The 14999-nt window shown below is 43.8% G+C and overlaps 1 protein-coding gene across 1 annotated transcript in view; it reads right to left on the minus strand.

Annotated features, from left to right (window-relative positions):
- Positions 1-7715: 7715 nt before the first annotated feature.
- NHERF1 (NHERF family PDZ scaffold protein 1) overlaps positions 7716-14999 on the minus strand; it is a 63899-nt gene continuing 56615 nt past the window's right edge. Inside the window, exons 5-6 of the mRNA XM_077327890.1 lie at positions 10828-10926; positions 7716-9298 (exon numbers count right to left, since the gene is read on the minus strand). Of these exons, the coding sequence (XP_077184005.1) occupies positions 9131-9298; positions 10828-10926 (267 nt within the window). The 3' untranslated portion in view covers positions 7716-9130. The remainder of the gene's footprint in view (positions 9299-10827; positions 10927-14999) is intronic.

Genomic DNA, 14999 nt, shown 5'->3' on the forward strand with positions numbered 1-14999 from the left:
TCTGAATACAAAGCAGATGCTGTACTACAGAGCCACACTTCATCAACATCTAAGATTCTCACAACTGGACACATTAAATACTTCATAGGACAGAAGTGAAGAACAAAGTTGCACTTACCTGCAACTGTTGCTGATCAAGTATCTTCTGTGTAGGCAAACATGGAAACTGCGCATAAACAGGCTTGCTATTGGATAGGTCTTTACAGCTAAAAGCCTCTACACTGGGACCAAAAGCTTTCCCCTACCCAGAGCTGTTGTGCAGCAGTGCCACCTTTATCCTCAGTACTTCTAGTGCCACTGAAGCCAGGTCATGAAGCGGGGTAGGAGGGAGAGTATGTGTGCCTGCACAGAAGATGAACAGTTACAGGTAAGTGAACTTTTTGTTTTCATCATTGATCTTCTGTGCAGTCTCTCATCAGGTGGTGCAGCATGTTCTCCTCACTTCAACAGCAAGAATAGAACCATTTGGGCATCACATCTTGCCTACAGTTCCCAAGCATAGTGGCATACAGTTGTGTCTGCTGATCACCAAGTGGCAGTCCTGCAGCTCTCCATCAAAAGTACTTTGTGTAAGAAGCCTATGCCCCAGTGGAATTGGCATAAATTTTCAATGGGCGTGAAAATTTGGTCCTATTACAATACTCCCTTGTGATCCTGCGAATCCAACAGGACACTCTTCCTACCTCTTCTAGGACCACTGAAGACATGCAAAGCTCTAACCCTGCAAAACTCCAGGGTTTTCATGAGGCAAAAATAATGGAACTTAGAAACTACTATAGGCAGAAGTCAAAGAAGAATTAAACTTTCAGGGGGGGAATAAAAAATGGAGGAACAGGCAATAACAAACATATCTTCATAAAAACCTTTGCCAAAGAACAAGTAGCAAGGTTAGAGTATTAATTGTGCTAACATCACAGGTAGAGATGATTGTAGTACTGAAAGATCCCTAAATAAATATCTTAACTAAATGATGGGTAGCAGATTCCCTCTACACAATTTGAAAACAAGAAAAGAAAACACTAAGCCGTTAGCCTTCAGATGTAACAAATAATCAAACATAACTTGGAAAGGAGTCTCTCCTGATGATACTTCCTTTCTACCCACACTAGTACAAAAAATTCTTCCACTTATACATGTAGGATTTTCTGGTGTTAGGCTAGCATGACTGCAGGTGAACCTCATTAACCTCTTTTAAGACTATTACATCATTGTCTGAAGGCTCCATGCTGTTAAGTTGAGGTGTTTCAGATCAAATTTGTTTTTTTTGGGGGGGGGGAGTGGGGAGGATTGACCCAAGGACATTTCTATGAGGGTTGGGGAAACATACTTGGTGAGGCCAAAAGCATGCTAACAGGACCATGTCTGAACCTTCCCTTCTGTCTTCTTCTATTACATTGATAAGAAGTGGAAATGGAGGGAGTGCATAAAAAAGCTTGCTGCCAATGCAGCTGAAATTTATCTCCTAAGGAGCCAACTACCACCCGTTAGCAGGGACAGAATTTCCTAGCCTTGTTTTCCTACATTTGGAACCCCCTAGAGGGAAAAAGACTGTTCTAGGTAAGTGACTTTTATGGACTACTATTGGGAGTGTGCCAGTTCTGCTTAGATTGTTACCTACTGCCTAAAAAAGTCCCAGGAACGTAAATAGCCTGAATGGAAGGAGTAAGCTTCACAGCTGTACCCCAAGTAAGGGTAGCTTTGTGACACAGTACTCTGATTCTGTGCCCTCTTTGTTCAGATAAAATACTGTAACTATGTTTTCTATCTGATCAAGAATGGTACAGTTCTGCAGAAACTGAACTAAAGGCATAATTGTTATGTGCCATGTCAATATTTCCTGTTATCTCCCAGGCTAGAGGTGGGAGCCTCCAACTCACCCCTACCTTCTTCTTCCCTTTGTACTTTCATCCAGGTGCAGTTCCACCGGGTCCTGTGAAATGCAAATTGTTATCTCTCTGTCCTTGCTTTGAGGTATAAACATCTGGAGAGAGTAGGGTTAGGGGTGGGCAGCATAGACCTGCCCCAGCCCTGTTTCTAGAGTTGGGGGAAGGCAAAGGAGTAGCATAGGCCTGCCCTGACTCTGTTTCTTCATGCTCCCACTACAGGATCCCTCTGGTGATAAAGAGCAAATTGATAGCCAGTAGAGAACAGGTATGGTTCACAAATCATTGAAAATATTCCTGTGCTGTCAATTCTTGTGCTGTAGGAGTGGCCTAGTGATATTACATTCAGTGGGAGTGTCTGGGTGATGTCACTTCTGGTGACATGTGCCTTCCAAGGGCATGGCAGGAAGATGTGGCCTGCTGACATCACTTCTGTGGTTTCTGTCTGAATATTTTTTCAGGGGTTTCTCAATGGTAAAAAGGTTGAGAAAGATAACTAATCAAATACATGGCTGAAAGTTCTTCACAGTGATGGCTCCAACCCACAAGAAAAGTGTCTTGGTAATGACTACTTCCTGTTGAGACACTTTGAATGAAACCCATTGTCTACACATTTTTCTACTAGACTATTGTACTAAATAATACATGACGGATCTAGGAACAGAGTCTGTGCAATAAGGCATGAATCTCAGCCCTATAGCAACTGCCATGAACCATTTTGGGAGTGGCGATATAAAAATTGAAATATAAATAAGATAGAAACCATACTGCAGCAATTGTATATGGAACCTAGCCACAGGCAGAAATATGGTAATAGTCACCATATACAAAAAGTACAAAATGTTCCAAACTGATTGAAACTGGTGAGCTCAAAAATAACTTGAACCCTTTCCAGAGGTAGAAAACCCTTTTGTCTCCAAAGAACCCTTCAATGAATTGTACTCTCTAAATGGAACTGTGGTATCTCCCAATTTACCAGGAGGATGAATCTTTGACAGGTCTCTAGGATGAGAGTGCATGGACTCACCAACACCCTTAGATTCTACCACTGGTAGCCAGTCATCTAAATAAGGCAATACATGGCAACTTCAAACACAGAAGTAAGCAATAACCAATGCATTTTTAAACTGGGAACCTATGGGGAAAGAAACCCTCTGTAACTTCTTCTATGACACCCTTATCTATTAAGGAGGTCAAAGCCTGAGCACAGCCTAACGCTGCTTGATTTGACCCCTTTAAAGGAAAAAAACAAAGCAGAATAGATTTACAGTCTATAGCCAAATTTAACAAAACCTATTCCACTGAGGAAATAGCCTCCTATGCTGTAGCAAACTGAGTCAGCCTGTCACCAAAATTAAGAGACTGGCAGTGCTCCTAGAACAATGACTTCTGGGATGACAGCACCTCCCTGGTAGAGGGCGGCTGATGATTCAGCCTTGGCTTATTAGAACCTTTACACTTATGAAAACCCTGTTGTGGGGTAAATGGCTTATGCATAAGATACTGAGACCCCACTGGGTCTGAAAATCCATAATCCCTTTGATGCCAAGATTGTCTCACAAAGGACCTCTGCTTGAATTGGATTGTAAATTAACTAACAATTCAGATTTATTTGTTCTTCTTTATAATGGACAGTATCTCACCCATTTTGGAAAAAAGCAGAGCTCAATAAGTCAACTTTAAATCTGTTCTCTATAAGCAATGCTGTAGATCTCAACTCAACATGAAAAACTAAAAATCTCACCTTGGCCCTCCTAGCCAAAACTGCAGATTAACTTCCTGAATTGATCTGCTGGTTTTGAAAGTTAAATAGCTTCTGTGTGAAAATCTTTAGCAAGTGGACATTTAACTTCTGGAAAGAATTCCAGGAAGGGATGAATCCTCTCACAAGAATTGATATTATGGTTTCATAATTAGCATTTTTGAAGCTTAAAGCTGGGGACATCCAATCTTCCCCCTTCTCTGCAAGCAGGAGCAAAGTGGGAGGTTTGACAACTCCTTGGCTGCATCTCGTCTCTAACTAGTACAAGATAGAGGAGTGTGATTTGTAAAATAAAGGGTTCATTTTAAAAAACATCTTTTACCCTTCTCGGGGTACGCTGTAGATGCAGGCTCTCACCACAGTTCCTGTGTAATGTCGTCTAAACTAGTGGTCCCCAACCTTTTTTAGGCTGGGGACCGGTGGCAGAAAATAGGGCAATTGCCCGGCCGCGCATGCCATGCATGCGCGGCCTGGCCCTGCTTCCCTCTCCCCCCCCACAGTAAGAAGCTTGCCAGGCCGCAAGCTTACGGCCTGGTAAGTTTCTTACTGCGGGGGGGGGGGGCGGGGGGGGAGCCACAGCCCAGGGCCAGGGCCTTACCACCGGTCTAGACCCTCTAAGACTGAGAAAGCAATAATCCCAGGAAATTCTGAATAAAGCCAAATCAAGAGTTTGACCTTTGTTTTGTTCACTACTTCGACCTCAAGCGACTAGATCCTACAAACCATCTGTTCTCCAAACATGCAGAGATCTTCTGTAGGAGATGCAGGACTCATCAGAACTCTGATCCAACATCATGTCAGATCCATTGGGTTCATTGCTGTTTCTTCTCTTCTGACAGCAGGAAGAGGAGAACATGCCCTGTTTAAATTGGCCACCAACAACCGATGACACGCAATGAGGGCAACTCCTGGGGCTTGCAAAGTTGTCCCCCCCCTCCCCGATCTCTCAAACAAGCCAATGACATCATGTAAAATGTGACACCCAGCAAATAGGCAGTTGAGGTTGAACCAAGCCCACGGAATCATGGGCATTTGTTTCGGATCATACTCAGGTGGAATCTGACCTCTTCATCATGGAGCTGGCATAACCCCCTTCATCAGAGGCAGACAGGTAAAGATTTTGGACCTGGTGAAGGGCTTCTCTTGCCTGGATAGTGAAGAGGCAAAGTAATGAACTTTGAGATCTTTAGGAGAGCACAATCCTTATTGTATCCACAGAACATGGACACAGGGTTGCAGAGACAAAGGCATTGATTCCAACAATTCAGAATTGGGAGGTCTCTCCAAGCCCAGTTTAGCCAATGGCTTCGAGGCTTTGAGCAGTTTCTTCCACAATGCTGCCTAGAGTTTTGACATCATATCCCCTCTAGCTTTCAAGGTAAAGTGTTGGCAGACTTACGTGTGGAGATACAATGCCCTTCACCCACACAGAACAAAGATCATGTTAGCCAGTGAGTACCTTCACACCGGGAGCACTTTTTAAAAAAGGGCCTTCTGAGCCATTAAATCTGAGTAAACCCACAAATCGCCAACAATTCAAACAAGTTTGGTATTTTTTAAAAAATTACTACTCCCCAGAGACTCCCAGGGCACAACCTTCTCCTTTGGTAGTAAAGAGGAGCTGAAGGTAAAGGAGGTGGCTGCTATGCAGGAGCACATGTCCCTGGGTAGCGCCAAGCTTTGCCCCCTAGAGAGTTTTAGCTGTAAATACTGATCCAATGGAAGGTCTGCGCATACACCGTTCCCATGTAGGACTGGGCAGAAGATTGATGACGAACAATACTAGTTTGCTTACCAAATACCTTTGTAAATATAGATATGCCTATTGTGAGAATCCATAAAGATCTTGGACACTTAATTCCTTTGCTTACCAATAGCTGAATTCTTCCAGTTTCACTGTGTGATACTGTAGTACACCCTGCTATTTCCCTTCCTTGCCATCTAACAAAGACTGTTTATGCTACTGAACTTTCCACTTCTAATATTCTACCGTATAATCATCATTTACCCAAGTTACAGATTAACTGAGACAATACTAGAACATTCTCTTACTACTTTTTCCAATACAAGACCACTTTCTGGTATGGTAGAGGGCAATTCTAGTCCAGTTTCCTCTCCTTTGATGCATTTTCTTTATGAGAGCCTGAGTGGTGGCCTCTAATCTGGAGAACCTGGTTTGATTTCCCATTCTTCCTCCATATAAAGCCATCTGGGTGACATTGAGCCGGTCACAGTTCTCTCAGCATCACCTACCTCACAGGATGTTGTGGGGAGAGTAAGGGTAGGTGATTGCAAGCTGCTTTGCGGCTCCTTCAAATATTAAAAAGCAGGGTACAAATAGGCCTTCGGGATCATTTGCTATGGTTGACAACTCCAACACCTTGGAGTTGACGATTTTGCATAGATGTTGAAGTCCCCCAAAACCCAAAGTTTGGGGAACTGCAACCAGCAGGCGGCCACCACTTACAGCAGGCTCAACAGGGCAGTTGGTGGTGTGTTGAACAGACAGTACATCAACCAGATGGCTACGTTCTTGACTGACTCCCAACTCAGGCAGACACACTTCACCCCTGGGAATGATGGGACAAGAAGAGCCCTGTAGGCAAAAGTATCCTGGACCACTATCATCCCCCTGACCCCCTGACCGAGAGCCAGGGTGGAGCAAGATCTAGCAACTGGGAAGATTTCTCTGCTGGCCAGATGTTGTCAGGCATCTCACAAAGATGCTGCTTTTCCCAACAGTGTGTCAGCAAGGGTAGGAGACCACATCAAATAATGTTCTCTGGGAGGAGGTACAGTTCCCCGAACCCATCGGGACTTTAACCAACAGACCAGCTGTCTTTCGGCAGCAAAACAGACACAGGAGCCTCACCTCTTGTCCACTGCTCCATGGTGGCCTCCCCCATTTTTCCTGAGATCTCCACCCCATATGCAGGACCCAGCTAGTAGACTTGACCAGTTCCAAAAATAAACTAGGCAAATAACTGCCCTCATTCTACTAGTACTTAAAGGTCTTAAAAGTTGATGTGCTAGCTTATCAGTAGTCTTGAAACAAAACTAAACGTCCTTACAAGCATCCTCTCTCCATTAACACAGCCTCTCTCACCACCATCTTGGTTGAGTAGAAAGTACAAAGGGTCTAGCTCAGACTACAGCAGTTTGCTTAGAATAAGATCTCTGTATTGTACCTTCCCCATCTGTACTCACCCCATTCTAGCTCTTGGTTTGGCCAGAGCAGCAGTGCCTTCTGGTGCAGGGTGCAGTGGAGAATGAATGATTCAATACATTTTCAGTCCACCCTTTCCCAAGGGAGTAGTGGTGCAGGCCACATACAGAAGGGGCAATACCACCAGTGAGTGATAGGTTGCTTTAGAGTCAGAAACAATTGGATCCCTTCCCCCCCCCCTACATGACATCAAGCCCTGTAAATACAAATATAATCCCAGATGCGGAATAATTGTAAACTTTAACCCAATATTATATTCATTGGATTACTTCAGAGGAGAGAACTTCTCTTGGCAACTTTGGTCAAATTTGGACTGGAAATTTCATCAACACTGAGCCCATTAAATGGTTTTCTTCTTCTGCTTAAGGCTCGTCTGGTGACGTGCTTGGGAATTGGAGCAATCACTCCAGCCATTAGCAAAAAACAATACTTACTGACTTCAGTTCAAGTTGCCAGCTTTCAGTTAAACACTCTAAAGTCCAAGGATCACTACAAAAATTGAACACTCATTTGTAGATGGAGTACCACAGTTTCCTAGTGAATCCAAGAAGGAAAAATGCATGGAGGAGAAAACATTGCAGACATCCCTACCATGGCCTCCCTTCATCCTAAACACAGACACTAATGAGTTAACACACAGTCATACCTAGAAGGATTTAGGTTTCTGAGAAGCAGGCAGGGTGAAACTACATTGGCAGTCTTTTTTTGTTTATGTTAATCAGATTCTAGCAACATTATTGTTCTCATAGCATACCTAAAGGCTGTAAGGTCAGAGAGACTGCCTAGTCATGAGCTCAAAGATTTGCTAACAGGTATAAAATGAATGCACACACAGTCAAGGTGATTGTTTTCCTTCTAGTAAACAGATTTTTTTTCTTCTTGTGTTTGACAGTACAAACATTAAGTCAAGAAAATAAAACATTCAAGGAGAAGAATAATTTCCACAACATATGTAGACGAAGGGGACAGGGGAACAGGACTGCGATTAGAAAACATCTCATTTCAGAAAGTGAAACAGTTTTTATATAAACTGTTAATTAAGCATTATTACTGAAAACCCTGATGAACTCAAGCTCTGTGGTAATACACTTGGCTCTTTTCAGTAGGCATGTTAGGCCTGAAGACTCGGCTTTTCTGGTCAGAACAGGAGCAAATCCCCACCTGCCTGCAGCCAAGACCATTTCTGAAGCTTCCTTCTCACCTCAGATTTTGAGTGAGACCAAAATATTTGAAGTGAAGCAATACAACAAAAGAAGCCTTGTTGTCCCATGAAAGAGAACCTTACTATCGCTTGCAATCTTTTCTAACGAATGATTATTCAGAAAAGCGATAAAAAGGCTGGAGTGTTAGGGATGGGGTTTTTAATCACAGGAAAATGCTACCTCATGGAAAAGGAAGTTTACTGGCTCCCAAAAAGGAGATCAAGGAATCAAGGATGTTTTTTTTTTTAATCCTCCATATTATCCTAGCGCTGTAGTCCCCCAAACAATCAGGTGTATTTCTGTCTGGACCCAGTCAGATTTTTCTGACACAAGTAAGCTTAGAGCAACAACTTAGACAAGGGGTAGTCAAACTGCGGCCCTCCAGATGTCCATGGACTACAATTCCCATGAGCCCCTGCCAGTGAACGCTGGCAGGGGCTCATGGGAATTGTAGTCCATGGACATCTGGAGGGCCGCAGTTTGACTACCCCTGACTTAGACTATCTTTAGGTGTCCAGGTTTAGATATTTTTGAAACTGATGTTCTTTAAAGAATACTAAGAATATTAATATCACAGTAGGTGCTTTAAGCTTGGAACCTTCAAACCTTGGCCTGAGCAGAAGTTTTAATTAATATTGCTGCTTTTTGGGGAAAAGAATATCAGCACGTTTCTCCTCAATGCAGTGATGAGAACAGCACTCTGCATTGGCCCTATTACTAGTTTCAGATTCACAGATCAACCAATCCCTTACCACACACTAATATGAAACCCGCTGAAGTATTTATAGACAGTATATAAAAATCTCAACATTCTTTTAAAATGCATTTACTTCCCCAGGATTGTACAGGAGCGGTCATCATGCCATTTGTTTTTCATCAGATTACACAGGATAGAAAAGATTGTGCATCCCCAGGCTAAGAGAGGGGAAAGGGGGGAAGGGGGAGTGGGAAGAAGCTCTCCCCAAGGAACTGGAGGCTAATAATGAGAGTCAAGGAAGAGCAAGCCAGATTTTATGGCATTGCCCCACTTCTCCTCCCAGCGTAGGGATGAGACTCTTCAAAGGTTGCTGAACAGTTCATTTTTCTTGCTCCAGTCCATCTGAGGTGCCCTTTTGCTGGTGCGCTTCTGATGGGCACGTTCCTTGGCCACTGCCAGGGGGATGTTCAAATCCAGCACTGGATCAGATACAGAGCTGCGGTTCTCTATCTTCTCCTGAGAATTGAGCTGCAAGAAAAAGACACCAAATAAAAGTAGAGCTCGCTGCAAACACGAGGTCACTGCTATCCTACCCAGTCTCCATCTGTTCTTCTGCCTCTATGCATAGCCCAAGGCTGCAATCCAAGGCTGGACATATTCTGGGCACAGGATTTGGATAGGACAAAATTCATATCCATTAATGTAATTTGACAGGTCAAGCAAGTCTTCTGCATAACTGGTTATGACTGGAACTCTTGTGATAATTAAAAATGACTAAGGGAAATCTATGCTTTGGGGCAGAGCTGCTATGATTATCTGGAGCCTGATTCTGTGTACTCATGCATTGCAGAATACTACAGTACTCCTGGTGTCACTCGATCCACCACAGGGTTTCTAAAGCCTTCAGCCACTCATCTCAAGCCAAGATTGATGCATCTGCTGCAGCAGTGGACCCAACTTGTCTCCCAGTAGGTTGTATTGCCCTCCTCCCCAGTGTCTCTCCCGTACCAGTGCCTGAGGCTCCTGGCACAAGGGTCTGGCATCACAGGACTTCTTCCTAGAATGCATGAGGCCCCTCACTCACTGATAAGAAATAGGCAAGACACCGATGCAGGGGGAGAAAAATAAGAAAGTAGAAAGACATTAAAAATGTCTATCTCTCACCTCTCAGCCCTAGAACTCTCAAGGGAGCTTACAAGCCAAGTAAGTACAAAAAAGCAGAGTTGGATCCTATGCCACATGGCAACATCCAGAAAAAACTCCCACAATGCAAAAGGTCTGTATAACTCACTGACTTGAGAGTCAGCATGGTGTCGTGGTTAAGAATGGTAGACTCTAATATGTAGAACCAGGTTAGATTCCCCAGTCCTCCACAACCAGCCAGCAGAGTAACCTTGGGCTATTCGCAGTTCTCTTACGCTCACAGAACAGTTCTGTTAGAGCTCTCGCAGGTAGAGAAGAAGGGAAAGGTAAGATACTCTGGGACTCCTTTGGCTAGTGAAAAGCAGGGTGTTTGAAACTCAGCTCTTCTTCTTACAATATGGACTCTTACACTTAATCTCATTTGCTTTTTGCCTTGTCCAGAAGAGCCACAACTACATACACAACACAGTTCCCAGAATCCGATGAGGACCACCAGTTGCCTTATGCCACAAAAGTCTTATATAAACAATTTCAGGCAAACAGCAGGCCCCAAAGGTCCGGGTCTTAAGTGGAATGATTTTCAAATATTTGCAGTTCCTGCCAAGGGAAGTAATTAGCATCCAGCATCTCTGGAACCAGATCCAGGTATTCAGCATCTTAGGAACAATGCCCAGCTTCAACTAAGAGCCTGAATTTTATTCTAGAAACTCAGCATCAAATCTCTATATTTTCCCCCTCTGCTGGGCAGCAAAAGCATTGGCAAAGCTTTGATGGCTTTACACTGTCCAAAGGGGCAAGTGCCCCTGACATGTGAGTTTCTTGGGCAAAACCCTCTTGCCGCTCCAAGTCACACTTGGGCACTGCACTTGGCCTCCCTGCACCACCTGTCTGGTACCCAGGGTTGTTTTTCATACCTCATGGTGAGTTTCATTCACAGTGGGGGAAGCAGGCAAGTGGTCAGGGCTAGGAGGACTTTCACAGACAGGCTCTGGCGGTTCATCTTTGCTGTTCTCCTGAAAAGAGAGACCAAATCATGGCATTTAACAGCCATACCGATACTAAATGGAGGCAGTGAGCTGGCCTCTTCTGGCCAGCTCACACGTCTGGTGAAGAGACACACTCCTACATCTTCGCTAAGAGACACTCCTACATTCTTGCAAAGGAGCAAGGGTTAAGTTAGTGATAGATACTTAAAATGCTGTGGAGCAATTCGTATTCATCCTCTCAGTAATCCTCATAGGCAGGTAATGACGGCCACCACACTGCAGGTGCAGGAATAGTGGAGGGACAGACGTTGAGAGGTGGCTGAACTAGCTTTGCCTTTAACTCAGCAGGCAGCCTTCACTTTTCAGTCAGGACCTTGTATGGCTACAGTACAGCACCCGAGAGCACTGACAAGAGAGGTCACGCATATCCTTCTGCCCATCAAATGAGAACTGCATGTTCAGGCAGCCTCAGTTTGCCTCAGCGTTACGCAAGGGGAGAAGGGTTTAACCCTTCAAACTCCGTTCCCTCCTCCCTCTCATTACAAATTAAGCTCTCTGCTGTTTTATTAGCAACTTAAAAGTAGAAAGTGATTTTTTTTTGTCAGGACCCCTAGTTTCCTTTGGAGGAACCGCCCGCCCAAATCCAAATTCTAGCCAGTGTCAGCCCTGCTTAGCTTCCAAGGTCTGACGGGATTGGGCTTGCCTGGGCAAGAGTGTGGGAAATCAGTCCCATCAGCACATAATCTAATGACGGACCACGTGATAGAAGAAGCACCACCGCACTCCATCTTCAACTGAAAGAAGAACTCCCTCTCTGTAGCTTTCTAGGAAGCAGAGCCTCACTATACGATAAGGCTGTTTCTGAAACTTATTCAGCTATTTAGGTTTACAGCAGTGGTTTTCAGCCTTCCTAATGCCGCAACCCTTTAATACAGTTCCTCATGTTGTGGTGGACCCCCGACCACAAAATTATGTAAGTATTCTTTCACAGAAATTAAACCCAAACTGACCAATGGCGTGGAGATCCATTGTTCATGATTGTATATAATTAGTTATAAACTGGCAGGCGCCTTCAGGAGAAGCGGCAACAGTGGTGGTGGCCCCCCCCCGCCAAGCTGCTCGCCCTCTGCAACCCCTGTGAAAGGGTCATTCGACCCCCAAAGGGGTCCTGACCCCCAGGTTGAGAACCATTGGTTTACAGGAAACAAGTGTTCCACCAGGGAAAGTTTCTCTCAGGAGAGAAACAACACTGATGATTCAAAGTCATATTTTAGAAAGCAACAACAGCTTGAAATAAAGCTGTTATGATCCATGTGGTAACATCTACCCTAGCGGCGGCTAATATGAAACAGACAACTGAAATATCTCCTGTACTGCTCTGATATACTGGGTCCCTTTGATACCTTCTTTACAAAGGCAAAGTGCTGCTTTTCTAATGGCAAGGATATCTAAATTAGGTTTCAGCTATTTCTCCAACACTTCTGCAAGTAAGATAACCATGTTAGTCTGTCCACAGCAGGAGACAAGAACAAGAATCTACTAGCAGTGAGGAAGTCAGCAGTGACTCCGGAAAGCTCATCCCTGCCCCCAATTTTAATTTTGTTAGTCTTTAAGGTGCTACTGAACTCTTGTTCTTTTCTACTCCAACAAGTGATTTTGCTGCAGCAATCAGAAAAGATTCCATCTGCAAAAGGGAACTCCTCCACCAGGCATTTGGTTGTGGTCAACCAAAGCTAAACAACACCAACTGGGCCCCTGAACCTCCCTCCCTTGAACCCATACGACTGACCTGACCAACCATGGGTCTGTCAGATAATTTACTTTGTTAAAATGTTATTTTCGCTGTTTATTGTTATATTATAATTGTTGTTGCCTTTCATTTGACGTAGTCACTGAGTTTAATAGTTCTTGGTTTTGTTCCATGTGAACTGCCCTCAGCCTCAGGGGAAGGCGGTAGGTATATAAATGTAATAAATGAAACCCACGTTTACCACCTCCCCAGGAAATCAGCTCAAAGTCCTAGGATACAAAATGACCTTTTAGCATCTCAAGAAAACTTCTGTGGACACTGCTGTCCTCACCTCCTCATGGAATCTGTTACATAAGGTGAGAGCCACTAATGGAAGGAAATGACTGGGCTCTAACATATCCTGAAGGGGCAACATTAAACTGGGAATAATTAGAAGGGGGCATCTAACTAGAGTATAATTTGTGCCTGAGCCCCAGATTTTGAATGGTTTCAAAGTTTACAAACACCACCTTACATTGAACTCTGAAAAATGGAAATCCGTAAAGCTATTTTAAACTATTCCAGATGTTCTCCCATCAGCTAACCCCTGACAATCTGGTTGACTGCAGACACCAGTGTGGTATGATGCAGATGGCACTCACATGTGGCACACCACAGGGAGAGCTGATTATGCTAATTTGGCATCTACTTATCAGGCTTTTTGGTGGGGGTTGCCAAGCAAATAATGCAAACATTTCTGGAGGAAAATAATTACTCCTAACCCATTGTTATTTAATTAAATGCATATCGTTGGAAGGACATACCTGCCCTTGCACACCAGACATATGGAAAACACGAGGAGTTCTCCCAACGCATAAGAGTTCTCCCAATTCATCAATTTTGGAAGAAAGCTCAATTCTCACTGACACTCAAAAGGCTTCATTCAGGTACAAACCTGGCTAATGGGTGGAATTGCAAGCTTCCTCCTATCACATGTGAAGCATGACTGATAATTTTTTGTTCCTGGAAATCTTTGGACAAACCTCTTTGGACAAATTTGTTGCAACCTCTCAACATAATCACTTGGACAAAAGTTAGATCCGAATCCAAGTTGTCCTCATTCACACATGACTAATATTGGGAGTTGGATTAGGCTTCTATAATCAAGCCGTCTTAAACACATCCCCGTGCTGGGAAGGAGCACATAACATAACCAATAACCAGGACTGTGCCCATCACAAAACCAAAACCAATGTTTATTATATCTGAATGCAGCCAAAAGAGAAGCTTGGCATAAGGTAAGAGCTCTTGGCTTATTAAAGAGTAATTCGCTCTGGTCAAGGAAAAACACGGCTTCTCTGGCTCCCACCCCACCCGCTAGACTTAAATGTAGGCCCATTTGCAGCTCAGAGCCTTTAGCAGGCGCTGCTTCTCCCTTTCACTTGTTATCTGGCAAGCAGCGCTAGATCCTTATTTCCAGTTCTGATCTGATGGCATTCATTGTAAGGTGCTGTGGGTGTGAGATTCATCAACTTGGTCTGTATTCATGGCCACACTTGCTGAATTTAATTACAAAAAGCAGAGATATTTTCAAAGAAAGGATAGATTCAGGTGGGTAGATGCGTTGGTCAAAAGCAGCAGAAGAAAATTTGAGACCTGGGCACTTTTTAAGGCCGACAATAAAACTTTGTTGGTCTTAAAGGTGCCCTGGACTGACTTTGTTCAAGGGAAGGAGTTTTCTGTATTCACCGAGTTTATCTTTAGTCTGGGAACATCCTTGTTCTGCCCCTAATGGATATTATAATTGGTGCCTGCCCTTCTTTTGAGTTTCTAATGAGGCTTCTTTTCTGGTTTGTGTTTAATTGGGTTTTGTGTTTTCAAAGCAGACTGGAAGTAACACAGCCTTTTGGAACAGCAGCTCTGACTGTGGGTTTCCACCCACAGGCTGAAGAATGAACCACTCTGTTTCAAGATAAGAGTCAGGCTGAGCCATGAGTGACATGCCTGGGAGGGCTCCCCTTCCCCTCCCCAAGAGGTCAACAAGATGCTCATCCACACCCACCCTTCCTAGATCAAGGCAGATGCCAGATAACTCAGAAGTGCTTTAAATATCATGCATTTCTTACATAAAAGGCCTTCTGTACTAGGGAAGATTTCACCATGACAAGCTTATATACAAAAACCTATATAGCCAAGTTGTACACAAGTTCAGGGGTACTCTAAAGACTAACAGAAATTAATTCCAGCACAAGATAGTTTCAGATGGGTAGCTGTGTTGTTCTGGAATAGAAGAGTGAGATTCAACATCTTAAAGATACCTGGCTGTGACTCTTGGAAGCTTATACCCTGGGATTCTTGTTGGTCTTTATGA

Source organism: Paroedura picta, chromosome 3 (assembly GCF_049243985.1).
Source record: "Paroedura picta isolate Pp20150507F chromosome 3, Ppicta_v3.0, whole genome shotgun sequence".
Classification (NCBI taxonomy): Eukaryota; Metazoa; Chordata; class Lepidosauria; order Squamata; family Gekkonidae; genus Paroedura; species Paroedura picta.